At 40.6% G+C, this 25,418-nt stretch overlaps 2 protein-coding genes across 2 annotated transcripts in view; one reads left to right on the forward strand and one right to left on the reverse strand.

Annotated features, from left to right (window-relative positions):
* Window positions 1–241: 241 nt before the first annotated feature.
* Window positions 242–8,985, forward strand: LOC118774758 (olfactory receptor-like protein DTMT). The gene is made up of 2 exons (XM_036524232.1): window positions 242–1,164; window positions 8,946–8,985. The coding sequence occupies exons 1-2, from the start codon at window positions 242–244 to the stop codon at window positions 8,983–8,985; spliced, it is 963 nt and encodes a 320-aa protein (XP_036380125.1).
* Window positions 8,986–9,700: 715 nt separating this feature from the next.
* Window positions 9,701–25,418, reverse strand: part of ubl3a (ubiquitin-like 3a) — a 38,107-nt gene continuing 22,389 nt past the window's right edge. The window contains exons 2-5 of the mRNA XM_036524233.1: window positions 16,763–16,871; window positions 13,958–14,044; window positions 10,586–10,663; window positions 9,701–9,776 (exon numbers count right to left, since the gene is read on the reverse strand). Of these exons, the coding sequence (XP_036380126.1) occupies window positions 9,724–9,776; window positions 10,586–10,663; window positions 13,958–14,044; window positions 16,763–16,871 (327 nt within the window). The 3' untranslated portion in view covers window positions 9,701–9,723. The remainder of the gene's footprint in view (window positions 9,777–10,585; window positions 10,664–13,957; window positions 14,045–16,762; window positions 16,872–25,418) is intronic.

Consider the following 25,418-nt stretch of genomic DNA (forward strand, 5'->3'; position numbering starts at 1 on the left):
TAATAATAGTCAGATAGTTGTCAACAAGGTTGGGTGAAAAATGGAAAAATGCAGAAAAACATGAACAAAGGCAGGTAAATGAAGCAGAGACTCTCTCATCACTGAAAACAGAATTCACATACTATACTGTACTAGTAATATGCATCTTATAAAACAAGGAAAATACATAAGTTAAATAGGCAATCATTTTCCTCAAACCATGCATTTATATTTAATGCTTCTCACTATGCCTCTCCTCAGCATGTTACAGGGAAACCAGACCACTGTAAAGGAGTTCATCATTCTCTGTTTCCAAGGGCTTCAACCACAATACTATGACCTGGTGGCCACTTTTTTCTTTTTCGTTTATGTGACCACAGTGGCAGGAAACTCTCTTCTCGTTGGGCTGTTTGCGATCGAGCGCAGCCTCCACAAACCAATGTACATCATCATGCTGAGCCTTGCCTTGTCTGACATTGGTTTCTGCACCGTGGCCCTGCCCAGGGTCATAGCCAAGTACTGGTTCAATGCAGGAGCTCTCTCATTTCTCGGCTGCCTCTTACAGAAGCACCTAATCCATTATTTCGGGACGCTCAACTCCCTGATCATGATGACGATGTCACTGGATCGCTACTTGGCCATCTGCTTCCCTCTGCGCTACCCCATGCTGATGACAAACAGAACCATGGGGGTTTTAAACGTGTTTGCCTGGGCGTCATCCATGATCGCTCCTGGTATTACCACCATCCAGTCTTCTGAGTTGCCCTTCTGCGGGCCCAACAAAATAGCTCACTGTTACTGTGACACGTCGTCGCTGAACCAACAGGCATGTGCCGACATCACCATGCAGAGCTTTGTGTCATTCTCCTTGGCCATGTTCGTGCTGCTGCTGCCTTTCTCCTTCATCATCTTCTCTTACGTCAACATAATTGCCTCAGTGCTCAGGATAGCGGACACCCAGGGCCGTAATAAAACCTTCTCCACCTGCGGTACGCAGGTCTGCATCATAAGCATATATTACATACCACGTTTTTCTGTCTACGTAGCTCCCTTCCTACCTAATGTACAGATCACTGGTGATTTACGCACCAGTCTTGTAATGTTTTACAGCCTTTTTCCCCCCCTTGTGAATCCACTCATATACTGCTTTAGGACCAAGGAAATAAAGGAGATTTTACGCAAATGGTTCAGACAAAGAAACACCACAAGCCACAAACCCATGATTGCAGTGGTTTCCAAGTGAAGCATATAGTGAAGCCTAAATCTACAACCAAGATAGAATATAGAAATAATGCATGTACAATAAATGATTTTTATATAACTAGTCAAACATGAACAGATAAATCACATGAGCTACAGTAATTGTATGTGACTTTGCGTAGGTTGCCAAGACCCATATTAAGTGACTTAGCACCCAAATAATTTTTTTCTGAGATACCAGCTGTCGGATATTTCAACAAACACTTTTTCTAATAGATATAAATATGTTTTGTAGGGGTCTGCTGACTCAATGAGTCCTTACCAAAAAACACTAAACACTTGAAAATGCTGGAATTCAAGTGCTTACTGATGTCCTCCAGCAAACTGTATATTAATGTTGTACTTGTTGTACTATAAATGCAAACAATTGATGAGCCCCAAAAACTTCATAAATGACTTTTTTTTTCAATAACATAAAGTATAAACTCATCTGTTATGAAAAACAACACCTATATGGCCTTTCAAATCTGTGTATATTTTTAAAATGACTTCACAAAGTATGTAAAGATGCATGTATTGAATGTTATTGTTGTGCCTTAATTTCGCTCCATGTGTCATCAACACTTACATTTCGAGTGTAATCAAAGATTACTCTGGAGCTCTCATATGTTTAAGATTCTGTATCAATTATTAGACTGCAGTCTCTACTCTCAAAAATACAAATACAAATGAATACAAATAATAATTATATTTTTACCACTTGTAACTTTTCCACATTTGCACAGGTAATGTTGAGTTAGTGACAGAAATTTGCAATATGTCTATATTTAGAATCAGGCAAACGGCTATGATATGACAAAGTGATGATGAAATTAGTTGTGTTTTGATACTTTCTGTTTAGATTATCTAAGACATGAATTCATGACTGCAATAGCTGACACAGAAATAAAGTCATGCATAATGAAGCCATACAAATACAAACCAATTAATGGAGTGTAGTGGTCAGTTCATTTCCTAGAAAACCAGAAGAAAATTCAACTAGAAATTTTGTATTATGTTTGTACCAAAAAAAAAAAAAACTAAACAAACATCTAAATGTGAGAGGACTATTCATAACTATCATGTATTGTGATACTCAGAGTATAATAATCATAGTAGTAGATTATAAATAAACAACCCTGCATAATATACATTATACTGGCTATATTACCCTGGGTATATAATGACTGTGTCTTGAAGACTAACACAGTGTAGGATGCACCTCATACAAATATAACCACTTAGCCTCTTCAGTACTGAATGAAATTCCACCCAAAATTAAATATGGTTATGGTGTATTTTTTTCATGGTACAAATCCAATGCTGTAATACAGAACAGAAATAAACTGCTAGACCTTTTATGTGTCATTTTTATCTTTTTTCTTTTCATGTGTCTCTTGTGATTTTTGAGAAGTATGTGTGCAGAAGGTTATTTAGGTTATTTATAGACTAACATTTCTTACAGGGAAAGCAGAATTTGCATTTTATTTTGTGTATTTCACTTATGTAGGCTAATAGCTAAGAAATAGCCTAAATATCCAGAGTTTTTGTCTACATACTCAAATTGGATTGCAATGAAATGCCCTCAGTTGTTAACGGTCATGCTTCTCTCATGGGTGAATTGATTGCTTTGGAATTTAAAATTGACATTTTGGCACTTATTGGGCTGTAGTATGGATTGCAGTATATGGTGTCTCAAAATCCCCGGAAATAAACTAAATAATTTTGCAATCCCATGACCCAGCAAGAAGCTGTTTGCCAAAGCTACAAGTGTCTCCTCAGATCAACCCAACAGTTACTTGGTACTGGAGTGTTGTGTGTAACGGCATCATCACAACTAACATTAACGAAACAACAGAACATACATGGTTTAGCAAAACCCCTGCAAACACTTTGGGAGTGGTATTAGTGGTCAAAAAAGACAGTGGAGGCTCCCAAGCTGCCCAGTTTGCAAGGTGCTGATGATTAATTGCACGCTGATCCCTACTGGGTTCAAAACTTGCAGGAGAGGTTCTTAAAGGCAAAATGGAGTCTCAGGAAATCACTGGAACCTGAAGGAAGTGGGGCCAAGTTACTACGCAGTGTGTGCAACCTTCACTAGCGAACGTACTAGTTAGCTTTATTCCTGCTAGGTAGGAATAAGTAGTCTGGTTAAGTAGGTACACCTCTGCGTATATATGTGTACACTCAGTTGTATCAACTACGCCTTTACTGAAACCTAACACCTTAAATTCTATTGAATAACAGACTGTTTCAGACATCACAGTGGTTCTTATTTGTCACTATTTGTAAAAGTCCATGTACATTGTAAACTGTAGACACAATCGTTTTAATCTTTCTTACTGATGAGACATCAGTGGAAGTTATGTTATAGATGAACACTGCTCCCATTCAATTTTGAGAGCAGAGGCTCTGTACTGTAGTAGTACATGTTTTGACCACAAGATGGAGACTAATGAACAGTGCATATATGCCTTTACTTGTTAGTCTGCAGTTACTAAGGCATGGGTGAATTTGAGTACTGTCTGGCAAAATATTTCTAGGCTGGTTTAAACTCATTTAACCATTCTCCTTCAGCTATTTTTTTAAATGTAATCATATGATATTATGTTTTTCTATAATACAGCAAAAAAAATATATATATAAATATATATAAAAATATAAAATATATATATAACTTGAACATAGCTAAGACAGCCAATCTCAAAAATGAGCGCACATGGAAATCTCAGATATAGTGGCTCAAGAATAGTAACAAACTAACATAGCATTGTAACCTAATTCCTGGGCTACTTCATGTATTGAAAACTGACATGACTGCCTTAGCAATATTACCAGATTAGAAGTGTGCGACTGTGGATTCAAGCCGAATATACTACCACATTTATTTCTCATGTGTCAAATGTTAAATTGTTTATGCTCTTGGCTTCCTGGACCCCTGCACTTTGTCCAGAAAATGTCAATGTTTTATTAATAACGCTCCAACACAATCAGTTGCAATTACAATATTTCAGATCAAGACAAAAGAGTTTGCTTTTTACATGTCCTTTTTCCCAAGAATATTTTAAATATCTGATAGATAAAAATTGTGGTAGAGCTATCTCATATAGATCCCCTCTACCAATGAATAGTCTACTGATTTTTTTCCAATCTCAATTTTCAACACTTGGATTTAAAAAAAAAATCTATTTAGAATGCTTAAGAAAATCAGAGGTAGAAATAGGGCTACAGAAACTTTTGGTGCTATGAACAACCTTGTTGTCACTTCATTTTAACTGGTCTCACCCCCTGTTTCAGCTGGTTCCTACTCTTAATGGGACAGGGCATTTTAAGATCATTTCTACAACTATAATTTGTGTCATTTCTTGTCACCACTTTTGTATGTGGCCAGAGTCTGTCTCTACTGAGGCTACAAAGTGTTGCACTATCCATTTAAAACTATGCTGAATTACCAGCCACCCCCCACCACCCCTTCCCCTTTCCCCTGTTCCCAGTATTTCTTTCTCTTTTCCTCCATTCTGTCTCTGTACCATTCTGTCTCATACCATCCAAGCAACAAGTGCACCTACAGCCCAGCCCCAAAAGGTCACCATGAACAGCGTTGCCTCGGCATCATTATAACACTCTTTTTAGTGTCATAATTATTCAGTTGGAAGACCCTGACACCCTGACATCTGGCCACTGTTGGATAGGAAGACCCTGCTGACAGCCCACCACAGCCTGCTGATGGCCATCCCTCCAGACACCAAACAGTCCCTGGACTTGTGTAACGAACAGATGGATATTTTAATTCATAAGTCTTTATGTATTTCTATTCCACTGTATGTTTTCTTTTCAACTGTTTTCCAGTAGTCTCTCAACCACGTTTTCCTGGGGTCAGGGAATAATTTTCCAGTTTTACTTCAGCTGCCTGGATTTATGTTTTTTTTTTCAAAAATTAACTTTGTGTAGCACTTTATGACAGCTACAACTGCAAAATGATTAAAAAAAACATTTGAATTAACTGGTTGTCATGTTATTTCACAGTTTTTTTTTAAACACAGTAAATTATCCACAATTTACACATCTCAGAAACAGATGCATAACATATCACCATTCCGAGAATGATCAGGACCCCAAACACCTTCATTCTAAAGGACCACACAATGTCAACGAATTAAAAACCAGTTTTGTATAATCTTTAAACGATTCTTCTTTTAGTGTGTCAGTGTGAGAGGAAGGGAGGGAGCAGATAGGGAGGTACATAATAATAAAACACCATGGTCTTTTATATGAGCTTGTCAAAAAGATCAGTGCATGACCTTGAAGTATACCACAGTAAAAACTCACATCACTATGTGTCTATTGTGCATTCTACTGACCTGTGTCAGGTGCTCTTACTGAGGTATGGCAGAGTTCAGCCTAGCCCTTCCCCGACTGAGGCCCAGGCCCTAGCTGGAAGAGCCTGTTTTCATTTCTATTTCCTTCTCAGTCATGAAAGATTCATTTCCTGTCACATGGCCCAACATATAATTATCAACAGTGAAATATTACAGTGTTTTCTCAAAAATGTAGGCTCATACATAGGGGTGACACAGTGATCAAATTTCAAGGTAAAATGTTCAGGCTGATACAGTATTGTATATAAATATATTCATCCTTTGTTTTGTAATTGTCCAAGTCAAGCCAAGGAGACAGCAGTTACTGCTGGGGAGAGGCTCAGAATAACACTTCTGCCCTAGACCTTACTAGTTTTAGTTTGCTATGTCTTACACATGGATTAGAGGTTTAAAGCATGTTATGAGCTGGCCTCGGTGTGGGCCAAAGGGCAGCAGAGTTATGAAACGAGGGACGTGCAAAGTAGCAGGTGCTATGTCTAGGCGTTGGCAAAGACCTTTGTGGTCAGTGTGCTTGGGACCTGCAGTGGCGCGGTTGAGTGATCAAGGCTGGCAAGCAGGCCCTTGCTACAACACACACGTACACAAGTACCATTTGGCAATAAGTGCCTTCAATGACTCCATCTCCAGCATTAACGCTGGGCCGCCACCAATGTCAATGCTGAAACAGAACATTTTTTGTTTTATCTGCATTTCATTCTTGAGTTTCTGAACAAACAGCCTTGGCAGCTTGACTGTTTTCAGAGGGAATAATGTTGCATCCCCAACAGTACCAGACATGTTCCACTCAAGCTTCAAACCCACAACCTTCAACCTCTAAGAACAAACAGGTGTAATCTGTTCGGTATGCTGCAGAGGAGGAAAAGGTGACCCTTAAGGTCATAGACAGAGGAGGAAATATTTGCTCTTTGGGTGTTTTGAGGAGGGAAAACAACCCTGCAAAACACCAGCAACAGTAACCCTTTTTGTGACTCATGACAACCTAACATCACAGAACATTGATAATAGAGTATTATGAGGTGTGGATGCAACCCACATGACATGACCTGGAGCCCACATACAGCCTGTCCTAGTAAAAGCATTGACAGGCACTGCATAAGAACCTGCATTCATATTCAAAACACACAGCATGCCAGTTCAGGCTGAAATATGCCACATTATAGTTTTAGAAAGCAAATGGAGAAAGCTGATGTAATATTCATGAACGGGGCAGCAGGAAAATACAGTAGCAGTTGTACGGAAAGCATGAATGAACAGTACGTGTGAGAGGACAGGACACTCAGGCACACACATTTAGACATGATATATTACAGCAAGTGCAACACACTCACACAGATTCGCTTCTGTTTCCATCTGCCGCGGGTTCCATACAGAGCCTTCCCATTCAGGGGGAAACAAAGCTGGAGGAGCTGGATCCCCGAGTGTCAGAGATGGAGGAGCCGAGGGAGAAAAAAAAAACCCTGGGCTTTTCATTATTATGCATCAGGTCAGTTGCTGCCTCTCTGTTCAGTTGTGATAACACACAGCCTGTGCTCACCATCATAGCACACTGAGTATTCATTTTTTGTTACCTTGTTTCTCCAGCCCTGGGTAGAGATTTTAGCTTCCTGGGGTACAGGCTTTCACATTCGAGCTTGGCTGAAGGCTCGCATACTCGCTACACACCACTGATTTGTGCTTGCCGCTGTCGTGATCGGCCGCATTTGTGAGAGACGCCTCGTTCCACAAATCTGACTAAGCAGCCAGCATGTTTGACAGCCCAGCAGAAGTGATCACTGGCCTCTCAGCTCCCTTCTTTCAGAGGCAACATATGAATTACCAGGATCACAATGTTCAAAAGGATAAAAAAAAAAAGGGATCAAAGAAGAATCATGGATGGGATTGTTAGAGCAAAAACATTTAGTTCCAGCTCCATTTTGTTTTCTTTCACTCACTCTGCAGTAGTCTCCGTTTGCAGCCACAGGGCGAGTCTATATCATTCTGGTTCTAAAGCGGGGGATCATAGTCTCCTGCATGGGTCACTTAAATACCCCCCCTCAAATCCAGTTAGTTAAGTCAGCCTAACATCATGAGGGGACTGACATAAGTGAAAACACCCATTGTTACAACACCAGCCTCGCTGTGACATGTTCATACACGGACAGTTTCTCTTCTTGCAATATCCTGTTCCAACTTGTTAAAACACAACCTTCTGAGTATAACTAGTAAAAACCGAGCCTCATCTTCCTTTTCTGGAATGTTTCTTTCAAACATTCTGTCATAAACAAGTATCTGAAAGCTTTGTCTGTGTAGGTGACATTCTTTCATAGGACATGACACAATTTTTTTTCTTTTTTGTCAATATTTGATTTAGCATGGACCTACCCAGCACAAGCAGACATTGTTGAGGTATTGGGTAAGAATCACACAAGCATTACACATGTAAATAATTTCACAAAAGCATGCACTTCAATATTCTTTATTCAGTTTACGGAATTATTCCATTTGTAATTTGAAGGAAAAAAAGCATTAGTGCTATTTACAATCAGTTTGAAAACTGCTTTATACAGAGTTGAATCCTGATCAATATGAACAACACTCTTTAAGACCTAGTACTGTGTTATAAAGCATTTCTTTAAAGCAATAACCACAGAAAAATGATTATATTAGATTATCAACAGTTGAAAAAAAGTAAAGAAAAGTAAACACACATTACAATAAGTTGACTCAATGATAGGGGTTGGCTGCATAAAGTACAAGACATACTGTCAGCAAGTGACTGTTTCAACTGCTAATAAGCTATTTATATAGACCATCATACACTAAACACCAATATATCAATAATATCTATAGTCATGTACTATATAAGATTCATATTAAATATATTCTACACATATGTAACCTCAATTTTGAATATAATTCCCATTGGAAAAATATAAAAACTTTTTTTACAGGATTAGATGAAAGAGCTCATGCTTCAGTGTTGCGCAAATGTATTTTTGTATGCAAGAGAACAAAAATAAACTTCATTCCAATTTTACCTTCTGGCTTGAACTGCAAGCATCAATATCCACCACTACACTATGGTAAAAAGGAGACAAAATTATGGCAGGGAGTTTCTTTCCCAGGGGAGCAATTCAAATCTGTTTTGTACAGCTGGACACAACACTGGCGGTGATAAAAGATGTACTGACTGTTAAATGCCACAAATGAAAAGGAAAGTAAGAGTTAACAATTCGGATGATTTGTTAGGTATTTAGTACGCCTTCATGAGTGATTGGATGAAAGCAGCCTTTCCTATGTCAAGGCTAGGAAATGCACTCCTGGTATTAGGAATTTAGTTCATAATGTGCACTTTCAGAATACCTACAGGATTTCAAGAAAACAGAAATACTTATCAGTTCCTTGTTGATTGCAATCAGATTACAGGCACATCCATGTTTACTTTACTATACTGCTGGCAATATTCCTGATAAGGATTACAAGTTTGACCAATTTAGTGGTTAAAGTACACAAGTAATTTGGTGATGGGGCGTTCATCCAGTAGAACCAGGAATATCAGTGAGGGAAACAGAATCCCATCCCCAACCCACATCATCCCCTGTGGCCTGTCCCCCCTCTCCCTGATCCCCCCTCCCCTTCTGCATCTCTGAACCCCTCAAAAAATGCCACAGCACCATTAACAAAACTATCAGGGTACAAACACTCTTCAAAGAGTGACAGATATACTCCCATCTGGGATGAGCCCAGGCTCAGGGCAGCCTTTAGGATTTGCACTGTGCAACTGGCAAAGAAAGAACTGTCCCTTTCCAAAGTGACTCTGGGATAGAGGTGGGTGAACTGATGGCTTGGGGGTATACTGGGGATCAATGTTCAATCAATTTTTAAATGCCACAATCTTTATTTTTGGGACTGTCTGCTAGTAACCCAGAAAAGGAGATGCTGAAACAGGACACAAATGAAGAAATATGATGATCCAGTTTCTTCTTCTTCTGATTTTTTTTTTCTTTTTTCTCTTGTTTTTTAAAATTATTATTATAATCTCTTTTGAACAGCCTACCGGTCCTCCAAGCTAAATTACGTGTGTATTTCAGCAGCGTGAGAGATGGACGATCACACACCACAGTCAGCGGGACACAACTGGGTGTATTTACAGGATTGCACAGCAGTTGCTTTCTCCAGTCTTCTCACGGTTCCTCTGACCTGCAGGTGATGACGATATTTGGGGTCAGACATTTACATGGCATTTACATTTTTTCTGTAAACCTATCGAGTGTCCATTCAGAGGACTGTCAGGGCATTGACATTTTCCTGGTAAATACAGTTTGCACTGACAGATTCTACTCCTCCCCCACCCATTCATATGTATCCCTTGCAACAATCACAACAATAGCCAAATTTGGCTGAGTAAGAATTGGAAAAAGGAAAGACATCTGTTTGGGTAAGCAACCACCTGAATTTGGGAATGAGAAATTGACAGTACCAGTTAATAGTTTGGACACACCTGATTAAGAAAATGGGAAACATGCATTAAAAGACATTTTGATCTAAAGACTTATGCTTAAATGCTTGAAATTTGTTTGTAGACAAATGTAAATAGTGAAGTTGATTTTTTTTTACTATCATTCTAACATGTGCAAAGTAGTAAAAATAAAGAAAAAAACCTTCTATGAGTAGGTGTGTCCAAACTTTTGACTGGTACTGTATACTTTGTTTCGAATTACTCATTAGTCATTATACCATTAGAAAACACCTTTTTGTGTAAAGAAACTCACTCAGATTGATCTGTACAGACATTAACATCTCTCAAATGTTTATAGAACCATGAGTAAACAAACTTGTTAAATTATTCAGTATGTCTGTTTGTGTGCTCGGTCGGTGACTGCAAAATCAACAATCAAATCTCCATCGCAGCTCCAATCCAAGCTAACTGCAAGGCTGAATAATGTTTTGTATAGACACCATAAAGGAGAGCACATGAAATGACTTCCTAATAAAATCAAAACAGTTACCTTGGGAATTTGGCTCAGGCAAGGTCTCTCTGGCAACTAAGTGCATCACTGTGGTCTTGCCAAGGGGAAGTTTTAATGCTGGAAAAAGAGAGAGTAAATGGGCTTATTTCAGGCTTCAGAAGGGGGAAAAAAACCCATGTCCAGCCATCAAGAGGACATTTCTCAGCGTGCCGATGACCATTTCTGCAGAGGAAAAGAAAAGTGGGTGACGGTTCGCCACATGACAGCAGCTGGGCCCATTTTCGTATTTAATGGCGTAAGAAGCACCATATAAACCAAAATAACAAGCTCATAAAGACGGGTCTATTCCAGAGGAGCTTGAGTCAGTGGTATGACATTATGTGTGAACCGCAGCTCCACACATCCATCATTTTCTGTCCCCTGTCCAAAATTTGACAAGAAGCCTTATTTTACTGAAGGTTTAGCCAAAGCACTCACACTTTGATTTACTTTTCAAATACTCAGCCACTGCATGTGCAGCACCAAAACAGTCTTAATGCTTTAATTGCTGTTTTATCATATTATTGTCATTAGAAAGAAAGGATGTGCTCATGAAATGGTTTATAGATGGATATTCTGTCATCTATACAATATCAGTGCTTATGTACACACGTTTGTAACTCCTATTCTAATATACTGCCGTGCAATTAATCCAGGGGATTCGGTAAACTCAGATTGCCAGTGGGTCTCTGATGCACTAGCTCCTGCCAAGAGTACAGGACAGTTGGTCTCTGAAGCTGTCTTGGCTGCACTAAAAAGTAAAAAAAAACAAAAAGTACTCTCTGGTCAGAAGCAGTCTTTTCAGTTCAAAAAGCTCTGATTCAGACATTAACATGCTTGAGGTTTTGAAAAAGGTCCCTGATGGCAAGACATGTAACGTAATGCATCACTACAATCAGGCAGTAGGTCTCAGATGAGTTTTAAAGCAGGAGCCTAGTCTGACTAAAGCTATATTCCTTTCCTTTGCTTTCCTTGTCCGGAATGTTAAAAACCCTTGGCTCTCACATTGCTCCAGGGACACGCTTACTCATCTGAACCGCATAAACAGAAGGGGTTTAAGAGTCTGTCTGCTAGGAGAGTTTTCATGTTATCCTTACAAACTGCACAGGGTGAAACACTGCTGTATTGTCCGGGGGGGGGGGGGGGGGGGGGGGGCTTCCTTATGGGTGCCAAAGGCCCAGGCCCCGTGGGATTCCCGTGTCCCCATTTCACAGTTTTCGTGGTGCTAAAACCATGGGCTTCCACTTTCATGCACGGACCAAAGGGGAAACCTGCTCCCCACGATCAGCCCTGACCACATGCAAATATGTGCCCAAATGAGGAATCCAAAATAAATCAGCACATTTTCAGTGCATTGAAACAGACACTTCTTTACATCTTATTATTAAATACATTTTACAAAACGTTACACATACATTTTAAGATGCATATTATAACGAGTGGCCATAAGTGATACATTTTTCACCTGTATGCAGTTTTCTCCCCATCTATTTAGAAGTACATTTCCTACATTTTTTAACATAAAGTATATTAGATTTTCGGAACGGGATCCACAGCTCAATCCTAACGTTTGAGTCCTCAGCCCTGATTTCCATACACTCGATTCATCTAGAAAGCGGTTTGAAGACACAGTCATGCCTCTGTCGACAGGTTACAGTGTGTTTTTCCACTCCGCGACATGGCTTGGCACGCTCTCCCTCTCTCTCCCCGCGGGCACCTCTCTGACCACTGTCTGAGGAATAACTAAACAAAAACAAAAGTCTTTCCCCTACTGGCCAGGAATTTCCTCCCCTCCCGGTTTTTCATGAATGCGTGTTTGTGGAGGGCCTGAAGCTCAGCCATTCATCTGCAGTGAGATGCCACGGAGTCTTTGTACTGGTCCTGCTGCTGCTCTCTCTCTCTCTGTCTGTCTGACTGGAAGTGCTGCTTATTTTCACTTTGGGTGGAGGAAAATAATGAAAAACAAATCATCAGCTGGCTCTCTCCTGTCCACGTTGCTTTCAAGTCGCACACATTATAATTTAAATACATTTCTTCCATTCTAATGTGTCACTCTTTTTTGATCGGTGTCTGCAGAGGTGTCATTATGGGCTTTATTAGTTGCCCTCCTTCATAATGCAGGGGTCATATGCATCTTACAGGAAGAAGGAGTGATCTGCTCTCTCTGTAAGATCCAAGTTCTACATTTTTAAGCATTTTTAAGTCCATCTCTTAGCATCAGAAACCTTGGTGAGACCTTTGAGATGTTCAATATTATTTGTCAGGGAGAATAATTTCCAAATCCCCCTATTTCATAAAAAGATGAAAAAATACATATGCATGCAGCTAAATTATTAGAAAATCTTAACTTACTAATCACACAGATACAGCTCCCCATTCGACTGCAGCTACTGCTACTGTTCAAAGGCTGTGCATCTGCTGTGATGCTTTATGCATGACCCATGTGAACAAATATCTTAGTGACATTACCTGTCATGTTTGCAAGTGGCAAGTATCTGAAAAATATGACAACACAATCAATTTACAAGGGCACCTGGAGTTCATCACCCAGTGGAGGTTGCAACATAGCTCCAACAAGCTCCCACGCAGGGAGTTCTATTCTAGGTTCTATTCTAAAACTGTATAATAAAGTGTGAAGTTCACAATGCACTCAAAGGAGCAGAAATTTTCGCTTTGACCATGGGTATATTGTGAAGTATTACAGCAGCGCCACATCTGTCATTAACGGCACAGTTTACTAACTCTGAATGGCCACTGTAATTGTATGTGTAAGTACAAAGCACTGCCCAAGCACCTGGTGTTTATCAGTTCACTGCTGCCAGTTTTGCTTACTACTGGCAGAAATGGGGGGCCTGCAGAAGGCTCAAGTCGAGACTGGTCTGACACAGCATTCTTTGATCAGTGTAGGTTATCATTTTTTATAACAATAACAATAACAACAACAATAGCAATGTATTTATACAGCTTACTTTGGGCTGCAGCCTTCAATTTACTCAGAGCCACAGAGGCCCGATGAGAAGTGAAATGATTGGCAATAAGCCAACAAATGGAGTTGGTAACTTCTTAGAATCATTGATGTGATTGTGAGCATCACATGAGCATCTGAGCATCACATCGTAATGTCCGATGTCATCATCCACTGGTACAACCCCAGAGGATGCCCTCAGTATTGTACTGTACAGTAATTATAGCAGCCCCTTGGTACAGTAGAACAGACCATGAACACAGTCCTATGACACAGTCCTCTTTGAGGAGACCATCGGTACAGTAGTGTGGTCTTTGACATACACAACAGAACACAAGTACATTACTACAGCAGAGCTTTCAAAAGACCCCTCAGTTCAATACACAACGCAGCAGTACAATACACACCTCCAAGCGTCACATTGCCGTGCAGAAACCTGCCCTGGTAGATGAGCCTCAGAATGTTGGGACTGCTGACCTGCTCCTCTTCCCAGTCTGTGAAAGAAAGGAAGAGGGAGAAGGAGGAGGAGTAGGAGGAGGAGGAGGAGGAGAGGGAAAGAGACAGTCAGATTAGGAGATGGAGGAAGAGAGAGATGAGGCAATGAAACACTTCATTAGGCTCTACATTTTCATTCAAATTATATGTCTGTGTATATATTTTGATTTTAATTCTTTGCTTGGTTGCACTCAACCTTCTGAGACAAAAGTTTGGCAGTAAGTGTGGACTAATTAAGATTTAATCTTCTTGTTACTTTGGCTAACAAAAAGAAAAAAATATGAAAAGGAAACTGGGCCCTGAATAACTTACTGATAACAGCAACAATAATAACAACGGACTGCATTTGTATAGCACTTTTAATTTCTCAAAGATCTCAAATCACGTTCCCAATAACTATGTCTAGTTGATAGCACCATTTCCTCAGAGCTATTGCGTTGAAATCTGGCTTTGTGTGGAATCTGCATGCTTTCCTTGTGTCTACGTCAGTTTCATCAAAGTACTCCTTTCCTCTTTTCCTCTAATATGCTGACTGTTAATTGGTATCTTTAGAAATTCCTGTGTTCGTGTGTTTGTGTATATGTGTGTCTGTGTGAGGGTGAGTTTGTGTGTCTATGAGTGCCTGTGTGAAGATGAATGTGTGTGTGTGTGTGTGTGTCTATGTCTCCTGTGATGGACATGCATCATGTCTGGGGTGTGACCCCGCCCTGTGCCCTGTGCCCTGTGGGGGTTTGCCTTAGTGTGACCCCTGCTCGGTGCAACCCTCTAAAAGATAATGCAATTACTGCTCATGGATGGATGGATTTCCCCATCTCCTTCACCTCCACTGCACAGCGCTGCTCTGCCTGACTGGCTGCCTCTGTCATGTGACCCTTCCTTCCCTACAACACCCCTGTGACAAGGCCCAGTCTGTGTTAACAGTCTGCACTCTGGGGATCACTCTGGGAAGGCGTATGGAGGCATCACGGAGAAAAGGGTGCTCAATGGACAGAGAGTTAGTCAGCACCAATCACACGGATATATGAAACAGGGCTTCTCTCATCAACACCCGGCTGGGAAAATTGTGTGAGCACAGTCATGCCATGTTGGATTTACCTCATGTTGGACTACAGTCAACATGTACCATTTGACATGTCATATGCTAAGTGTGATACTTTAAAAGGGGTTTACAGAGAGCCAGACTTGCTCCTAACGGCTGATGGCATAACTGCAAGTAAGGCAGCTTTTAGTTATACATGTATGCATGCGAAGAAGCGGACATTTTTGAGATGAATTCATCAGATTGCACAATGCAAGTCTCTTGGTTGTTTAAAAGGCTTCAGACAGACTGTAGTTACTGAGGCTACAGATGTGTGGTTTGTGCATGGTGAATATTCAGTTTCTCCAAAATATTTCTTTCTTCTAAAAAATTTCCACCTCATCCCACTGACAAACAGAAGCTGCTCAGAACCTCCTTAGTGCCTGTTATGCCATCTGCAGTCAGGAGGGGCCTGGGCTCTGGACTAACTGCAGGAGTCATTCTCAATCAGCAAGGTGAGAAAAATTTACATACAGTCCCTGTTTTTGAAACCAAAATTCGTAATGAAACCTGTGCTGCTAAAACTGAACTGCAGCAGTTCCAACACTTGTTGGGAGCCTCCACTTTTGGGACAGCTTAGTGGATAAGAAAGGTAACCACTCCGTCATAACAATTTATATAAATGTTTTTGATGACATGACAGGTCTGGCTAAGGTCTGTCAGGCTAATTCTGAGTTGGCAGCATCCATGCAGACTGTGCTGAGACAGCGCCCACCACTTCTGCTGGTCAGACACTGGAACCACACCAAGCTGGTGCTTCCTGCTTCCTGCTACGGCACGCCTCAGTCTGCCTGGCTCAGGCCCATTTCAGAGTCCGGTCCCCAGTGGCGTCGGAAACAGGGTGTGCTGACAGACACCGAGCCACGCCCGGCCCAGTAAATTTTCCCAACCACTGGGCCACACAGAGGCCCAAGGTGCAAAGACGAATCAGATTAGCCTCTGACGTCCCCACTCAATCTGCAAAGTCATGCAGGGGACTGGCAGGAGAGGGAGACCACACCAAGCGGCATGTCTGGACACCATCTGCACGTCCGAGACAGGTTCACCCAGACTGCCATGCTCCATGGGTACTGCGGCTGCCCATTGACAAGCCAGGGAATGAAAAATCTGTTTTACAACAGGTGCTTTTACAAGGGTGTTCTGGGCCAAGGCCAGGCGGCTCATTAAAGCACTTTGATTCCCTCAACCTTCTCATTTTGAGGCTTTAAAACTGGCTGTATGCCTCAATACGACATTCACTTCAAGGCCTTTTTGGTCCCATTACTTGTCTCTTAACATGAAATTGGACATTTATATGTGACTAAAACACTGATGAGATTATAATCTCTCAATCTTCTTGAGTTGTGTAATTTCAGAAGAAACATGCTCTAGCTTCTTCCTCCCAGCATCAGTGAAAGATTAACTGCAACAATGCAAAAATAGAACAGAAGCTAAGCAGTAACTTTCCAGAGATAACACAGGTTTGCAAAACAATGCACTTTCATTGCTTTCTTAAAGCACAGTAATATCACACACTTCACACATTGATTTTTTTGTTCATTTCTACGCCATTAAGGCACTACTCACAAATTCCTCAGACATAATCTGTTCAGTAAAAATACAATTTAAAAAAACCCAAGATGTACTTGGCCTTACTCACCCATTGGCCAGTTGTCGTACACGTGTTTGGCAATGTCCGCAGCGGAGTCATTGGGAGAGAACAGGAACTCTTTTGTCTTTCCACTCACCAAGATGAGCCTCAAGTTGATCTGCAGCACAGCCAAGACAAAAAGAGACAGCTAGAGCCTAGAGACACTACGAGTGCTTACTGTACAGCTTTCCTTCTGCATGGCCGGTTTTACCCAGAGGAGAGGGTTTCACCACAACTCCATATGATGCAACCAGCACTTCAGTCGAGAGGGGACACTTCATTTATCAGGCATATTCCATGTATTTCCTTAAGAGACATGAATTTCTCATAGTGCAAAACTTACTACCATTTGTTTTTTGTTTTTTCATTTGTTGCCTTAATCATTCTTCACTTAAATTTGTAAAATCTTCTAAAATCTTAATGTTGAAACCAAGGCCTTGAAATCAGACAGAGAGAACAGAACACAGTGATAGCCATAGTGCCTCAGAATTACTTGGACTGGTTCTGCTTCTTAAGTGATGTCATTGTAAGCAGGAGCCATTTCACCAGGAGCCATATTACCAAGATGCAGCGTGTGTCAAGACACACAAATATAGCACAGCCTAACAGCACGCTCCCGTGTCTCTTGCTGCCGTGCTTCAGAATGAAGCACTCAGAAGAAAAACCAAAGGGGGATGGGGGTTCTGTGAGATTCAATTTCAGATCTTGCTCCTGTAATATTACTGTATCAGCGTATACGCAAGGGCCTCCATTTATGGTCACAAGAGGGGAGGACAGAGGCCTGGAGGTGTATAGAAATGTAAGGTAATGTAAGGTGAATGATTTTTCTTCGCCGAGATGTTAAATGGATGCCCATTGTTCTGGGCGTCTGTTTCAGGGAGGACATGCACAGCACCGGGTTATACACATGGCGAACAGCGCAGGATGTAGGGTAAGACAAATGGCTCTATCAGCACTCAGCCGCTACAGTACTTTCTAAGGGTTATTTTCCAATATCAATCTGGCACCGCTAGCAGTACTGGCTGCAGTCACACATTTCATATCACAATCCCAATAAGGCTGAAACAACACAAATACAAGATAAAAGAGGAGGGAAGCCTGCACTATTTGAGACAAATTCAATGTGATTTCATTCTTTACAGCAGTTACTTCACCTGGCTTACTACACTGGGACTCTGAGGGCTCAGACCTGTGCATGGAGGCAGATGCAGGGTTATATACACATGAAGCGTCTCTGCAGATCTATAATCTCTGCAAGCACTCATCTTTCAGTGTGATGTCCATTTAATGGCGTTAGCGCTTGCTTTTTACAATGTTTACCAGGAAGTGGATGTGAGTTTGTGTGTACATAAAGGGTGATAACAAGAGATCTTTCATGCTTTAATGGGATACTATTTCAAACCCGGCATGGCAGGCCCATGGCCGATGAGTGCACAGTAAGCTGCACATGTGTGTCAGGGTTTCCGCTAGGATTTTTTCTTGCCGGTCCGGTGTCTGGGAAGAATTTATTTTACCGGACAATTTTGAAACTTACCGGTCACGTTTCAATAACAGTCTATGTTACTGCAAATATAATGTACACCTAGGGTGACGAAAGAATGACAACAACCTCAAATCAGTTTGACCATTTAATGAACAGTAACGATAAAGCAAAACGAACAGTAACATTTGCGCAAAACCTCAACAATAGCCGCTAAAATATAGGCTATTACGAAACACCTGTAACCTGTAACATCTGTAGCTTGTTTAAAAAAAGACTAGGCCTACATGACATCAAATGTAGCCTATAGGCTACCAGGTAACATTTTATTTTCTCCTTTTTTTCATTGCGGCAAAGTCCTCTGCTGCCGACTTGAAATCAAATGTGTCCAGTGTGTCTTTGCAGCTTGCAATGCGCATAAGCCGCGTCACTCTCTCCTCTTTCAGACGACTTCGCAGTGCCGTCTTAATTCGATTCTGCAGAGGGAAGCCCCTCTCTGCTGTCACGCTTGACACGGGCAGAACACAGGCAATTTTAGCCAGTGTAGCCCAGTTGGGGTAAAGCTCGCTGAACTCATAAATAAGCACTTGTACTGTAGGCTGTTAATAGGCTGTTTTGCTGTCAAAACACAAATGTCCTGTTTAGGGATAGCCTTCGTTATAGCTACGTTTTGTATGAGCATTATTACCAGACATTTTGACCAGCAAGTTTTTAATTTATCGGTTTTTAATAAATTTTACCAGGCAAAAACCAGTAATTGCCGGCTAACGGAAACCCTGGTGTGTGTGTGTGTGTGTGGGTGTACGTTTATATCGCTGTATGTATGCATGTGTGTCTGTATGTGTGTATGCATATGTGTGTGACTGGTGGGAGTGTGTGTAAGTGTCTGTGAGTGCGTGTGTGAGTGCGTGTGAGCGTGTGTGATTTTGTGCATGTGCGTATGCCCGTGTCCTGTCATTCCAGTGTATCTCCACGTGGGATGTGCCTGCATGTCCTTCTGGAGAGCACATGCTGCAGGCTGATGGACCACAGCCCTGTGATGTAACAGTGCTTAACACTACTGGATTGAAACGGTGATCCTCCTAAGCGCGTTATCAAATCAGATTATGGCAGCAAATGCATTCAAACACTCTCATCGCAAACTGAAATCCACCCTCAAACCATGCCCCTGATCTAGTGAGACTGACTGCCACATGATTAGAACAATAATTTTCTATTTCACAAAAACAATAATAATCATAGTCATTTTCAATACGAAAATGAATCAGGTCTCTGGGGCCCTATTGTAAAGAACGCAGCCAAGCTGGTATGGAGTGGTGAAATAACACAGGGCTCCTTAATACGATACTAAGACGAGATCATCTCAAACCACGTACTTACTTAAATGAAATTGCAATAAAAAAGGTGGGGATCAAAGCGGGACATAAGCTGATCTCTTGCTGTTTGCGTGCTAGCGCAATTCCTGCGCGTGACGTTTCAGTTTGTTTACAAAAGAAAACAGAAATCCGACTGTGAGAGTAGCGCACTCGATGGTGCCCCAAAATTTTACAAAAGAGTTAATTAACCTTATGTGTATCGATTTAGGCTGTAGCTGTGTACCGACAACGGGATCATCCTCTACTAATATCTACCAAGATTAAAGATCTAATTCACGAGAGACCTGGTGAGCTTGGAACAAAAACATCACAATATTATTTGGCAGAATGAAAGCTCACTTAATATAAAAAGCATTCCATGTAAAGTATATTAATTGCAAATAAACAAAAAAAAATTATACTAATAACTATAATAATATACTAACATTTTATTACTACTGCGCCTCTTATAGGGTACAGGTATCCTATATGGATAGAAGTAATTCCCAAATAAAACAGAATACTGTATTAAATCTAAACCGTAGATAGACAATAAACGTACATACTTCATAAACAAAATGATTGAAGTAAGACTCTGCTTCCAGGGATCAACTTGCATACGGATGCTGGTATTATATACCACGGACTCTCAAATAAATTTTTAACTACTCTCTGACTGCACCCCCGGCATATTTTCATTGGGTCAATGCCAATATCCAGTTGAACTTGAATGAGGTGAACAGTATGAAGCAACAGTTAAAGCAGACTGAATATAAAGGGCTTGAATGATGGTAACTTCATACCTGGTGTACAAAACGCTTTCAGTGTACAGAAAGGCCAACATCCTCAAATGTACAAATAAATCATCGGTAAATACTCATTTTTAAAGGTCTTCCAGTCAAGGATTTTGATATCTGTGACAAAAACACACAAATTACTCACCAGAACAAATCATATTCTCCATATGCCAATACATACGCATTTGAAAAGACGGTTTTGCCACTCTAAATACTGTCATAGATATGGCATCAACTTACAGCTAACAAGCTACCCACATTACCTCACACCCACTTAAGAGGCAATATTCCAAACAAATACCATTGATTGTTTCCTCTACTCTTCCAAGTAACTTGGCCCTGTGTATTATTATTTTAGCACATTAACAAAATGCACTTCCCCCAATGGTCTGCACACGAATCAGCCAACGCTGAAAATGGCCAGGAAGCAAAAATCAATTCCTTGGATTGGAACAGACCACTGTTGAACTACGCTGTAAAATGTGACTGAAAGCCTTGACTTTTTGTAGTGCGTCTTATCCGGTAAAATGACATGCAGATGCAGATGAAACACAACACAGACATGCATACACACAATGGATGAAATGAATGTTACGCAGAAGTGTAGAACCTGACAGAGGTGATGCATTTGTGCAGTAGAGGAGATCCTCTTAAATTTCTCCTGTAACAGATGGTACAGTATTTGCCAATAAAGGTACTGCATTACCACATGATTTTTTTAGGACTGTAAGAATCAAAACAGTATGATAAATGCAGTGACTAACATCATATTAACACTGTGATAAAACAATTTTAAAGCAGGATTTAAGATTTAGTCATTGCTTTTTATTTTATTTTCAAAGCATTCAGATGAGTCAGATGAGATCTTAGTACACTGGCTGAAGGCAAAACCCTCCAATGAGATATTACGGCCTTAACATCCACATCCACAGTGGCTGCACATATATCCATAATTGTTTTCAGCTTAAAGCAGGCAGCAAACTTACAAATCACTATAATGACCAGATGTCAGCTACATGTGATGAAATGTATGACATCCAAACAAGACAGACCAATGGAGAACAGTGATACTAATGTAGAGTAATATTAATGGCATGGCAATATGACATTTATAAACCATACGAAACCTTTAATAACATTTTAACCACTTTAGTGCAGCACAATTGATGCTGCACTGGATTTCATAAGTCAATTGAAAACTATTCAGAAGCTCATTATCTTAAGGGCAAAATCCTGGACTGGATATTGTGATCTTACAATAGAATCTATGGTGGCTGCACATATAATTGTCCAAAATTGCCTGGTTACTATGACCAGAAGTATGGTGAACATGGGGAAATAAGCCAAACCGATCAGAAATGAGAAACTTTATTATGGAGTACTGGAGGAGAATCCTTGTGGATTGTCTGTGGAGTCATCACAACTGCCCCTTGGGAGCCTGAACCCCCACTCAGGAACAACGAACATACAGAAAAACACAACAATCCTCTTGAAAACAAGCCATTTGTGACACACCTGTCACTCACTTGCCAGAAGGGATATAACTGTATGTTATTATGGGGTATTTCTGATGCTCTCACTTGCCTTGATTGGGGGAAACAATCACACATTTACAGTCGATTTCCAGAGAGTGCTATCCCGGGGTATGCACCTGGCAGGCGAGTCCACATTCCAAGGCATCTTCCTCTGTTATTTACAATGATTTCGATGCCATTTAACTGAACTGATTAGATGATAGCATCACTGTGCATTCTGCATGGAATGTCCATGAGGAAGATCCTGCTTCATACAGTTGCTCTTTGCTTACTGCAATGCTTTTTTAAACAATTTCACAATGATTTCTGGAGTCATGCACTAAAATCACAACATTTCCTAATGTAGCAGCAACTGGGTTGGCAGGTATGCATACCCTATAGCCACACAGCACCGAGTTTGGCCCTTTTTGGGGTCTACAGAAATAACCACATTCAATCAGACTCATTACAAATACTTCACTTATGTACCATCTGACCTTATATAAATATACTGATCTACAGCTTAATTTTCCTGCCACATTATGTCACTGAAAATGTTCCTGTAACCACTACTGGTTTCTCCCCCTATACAGCCAATTTCTTCATCTGCTTAATGTTACCAAATGCAATTCACTTCCTGCCCTTCCTCCTTCCTGAAGAAAACAGATAACAGCCATCTTGGTTGCGCATGAAAGCTAGCTAGCAAGTGAACAAACTAAGCTGAAACTAAAACTAAAACATTAGGCTAATAGCAATGCGAATAAAGTTATTTAACCTTGATAGGCCACTAACATTTCTTAGACAATATGCAGCATGACAAACCTGACATTTTTGTTTACTGAAAGTGGGGATAAAATAAGCATTCACAATGGGCAAAGTGCATTCACAAAAAGGCATTAAAATGTTTTTAATTGTACTATTGTTTTTTATCTGTTTAAACTTCAGAGAAGCTAAAGAAAGGGCGATAAAGGGGGATGAGGGAGGACTGCATCTTGCAAGCTAGCATTCCCCACCTGCCTCAAGCAGACAGTACAACCTGCCATGCTGCTTTGATAAGGAATCCAAAAAGGTGATAATAGGTGAACGTTCACATGGGACCATTAGGGTTCCTTTAAAAGGGAAACCTATGATGCATAAAAGGATCACAGCTATAATAAAGCATGTGAATAGTCTCTGTAATGCTGGTAAACCGGTCAAAGTGCACTCCACTTTTTACAGTTGAAGGTCGTGACAAAACAGAAAGTAGGACAGGGACAGCGGAGCTCCTTCTTGTTGCCATAGAAATGGCCTCTGCTGCGAAGGAATTTTGACCTAATAACACCTACAGATATGCGCTTGCTTGCTCTCCTTCCTTCTCTCTCTCTCTCTCTCTCTCTCTCACTCTCTCTCACTATCCTCCCCCCCCAAAGGCAAGCATCAGCATCTTCACAGTGAATATAAATGAGGCCTTGCAGCAGAGTGAAGGAAATCAATTATCATTTCACAATGTAAACAAACCAGCAGCAACAGCATGTGATTGGCAGGGAGGGATGCGGTCTGCTTCATCTAGGTGTTTGGAGCTGTGACGTCGCACTACAACGGAGCACAAATTGAAATGGGTGCGACGTGCTCTTGTGAACACTCGGCAAGGACACAAGGACACATGAATCAGCCTCAGGGAGGCCGCCATTTCCATGTGAAGAATACCCCAGGGAAATGGATTTCCCTTAATGTTCTTGAGAGTACTTGAAGTGAAGTGACATTTCGCTCAAATTGTTATATTCGAGAGTGTGTGGGTGTGTGTATGTGTATGTGTGCGCGTGTGTGTTTAAAGAGATATGACATATGATAAAACATAAAACTATACAATCAGCAAACAAATGTGTCTGTATGTATGTCAGCAAACAAAGACACTGTCTTTAAAGTATAACATAAATGTCTTTCATACTATTTTCATAAACTTCGGACACACAATATTCTCTGCTTTGTTTCCTAATCATCTTATCTAAAATGGTTACAACAGAAGATTGTTAGAAGAATGTTAGAAGAGGCTGATGATTAATAAATACAGATTGTAAACATAAATTATAATGGTATTGTGACCTTTAGTATACTTTGCACAGTAAACACATACTATGTATTTTAAAACATACCTACCTTGCTTTTGTGCATTAAATAATTTAAATGTACTAAAATATGTAATACGTAGACAGAATTTGTGCTTAAAAGATGCCCTTCTCTTACACAGCTTGCATTTTGGATATTATCGATGCATATATCTGCATATTTACACAAAGGTAAGTCCTGAAGGTTTGCCCAGTTGAGTGTCCAAGAGTATATCAAAAGGGATGTATCATGAAATGGTATGGTTTCAAATGACGTTCTATACCACTACATCCAGCTAGTTTAAATCACTCTGAGATCACTGTGTCAGACATTGAGATGATAAAGACAAATGACAAAAAAATAGTCACAGATACAAGCACTTATGCTCATGGAGAACATGACAAACAGACAAATTGTCCATCAAGACAGTCGAAGAAAGCTCTGAACATGAGACAGTATATTTACCATAAATACAAAATCATAAACAAGTATCTGAACATATATCTGGACATGCTTTTGTCCAGAGGCGGTGATAGGAAAAATACCTGTTTCATTGAAGACAATTGTGAAAATAACTGCTGTTTTCACAAGACATAATTAAAGCTCCTGGGCTCAGAAAAGGAGACCCACTTGCCTCTACCATCAAACTGAGCCTTGCCCTGCAGTCAGCCAGAGCTTCAGGAATACAATAACCTCTGTGCTACGCTGTCCTCCATAATGAAGCACTTGTGAGGAGTTATTGTTTTGTGTGTCCATGGTGCCCGGCTTTGCCGTCTCTGGGCAGTTACAGCTCCCAGCTTGCACTGGACTGACATTTATCCAATAGGAAAAAGACACAAATAGACCCTTACGTAACAGCAAAGTGATGGAAGACCATATTAGAAACAATGCCCCGGGTTAAGCTTTCTCTCAATTGTTGTGTGTCTAAAGGAAATTAGAATGCTCATGGTAGTAATGTCGTGTTTTTGTACGCTGGGTACAAAAAAGCTGTATTGCAAACATAATGACGGGCCCCTAAATGGGAAGCATTTTTTGTGCATTTATACTAGCTAATCTGTGTCACCTTACACACTGAAGGCCTTTAACCACAAGCAAGACTGTACTGCAGTTAGTCTGCAGTCGTTTCGATGGTTGAAAATAATGTTTGTCGACATGCCCCCATTTTTTTTTTACATGTGTGTTCAGTGAAGCTGAAACCTTCAGTGAACGCTTTTCATTTCCACATTTTATCTTCATGCTGTTGCACAAAGCATGATATGAAAGAACCACTGCAAATGTCTCAGTTTCCGTTCCCACTCATGTATTAACGTCATATTGCACTTGCCACTGATGAAACTGCATTTCATACTGCTATGACTACTGCAATCGTGAGTCATGAGAAAAAAAAAATAGCTTGCACAATTGTATAGGCTAATGGCAACTTCACAACGATAG

Source organism: Megalops cyprinoides, chromosome 3, assembly GCF_013368585.1.
Source record: "Megalops cyprinoides isolate fMegCyp1 chromosome 3, fMegCyp1.pri, whole genome shotgun sequence".
NCBI classification, from domain to species: domain Eukaryota; kingdom Metazoa; phylum Chordata; class Actinopteri; order Elopiformes; family Megalopidae; genus Megalops; species Megalops cyprinoides.

Bases quoted from the DNA above. Each gene is read 5' to 3' on its own strand.
- LOC118774758 (XM_036524232.1), top strand. From the start codon at position 242: ATGTTACAGGGAAACCAGACCACTGTAAAGGAGTTCATCATTCTCTGT. The intron at 1,165-8,945 runs GTTCAGACAAAG...GAATACCTACAG, and splicing joins AAGGAGATTTTACGCAAATG to GATTTCAAGAAAACAGAAAT.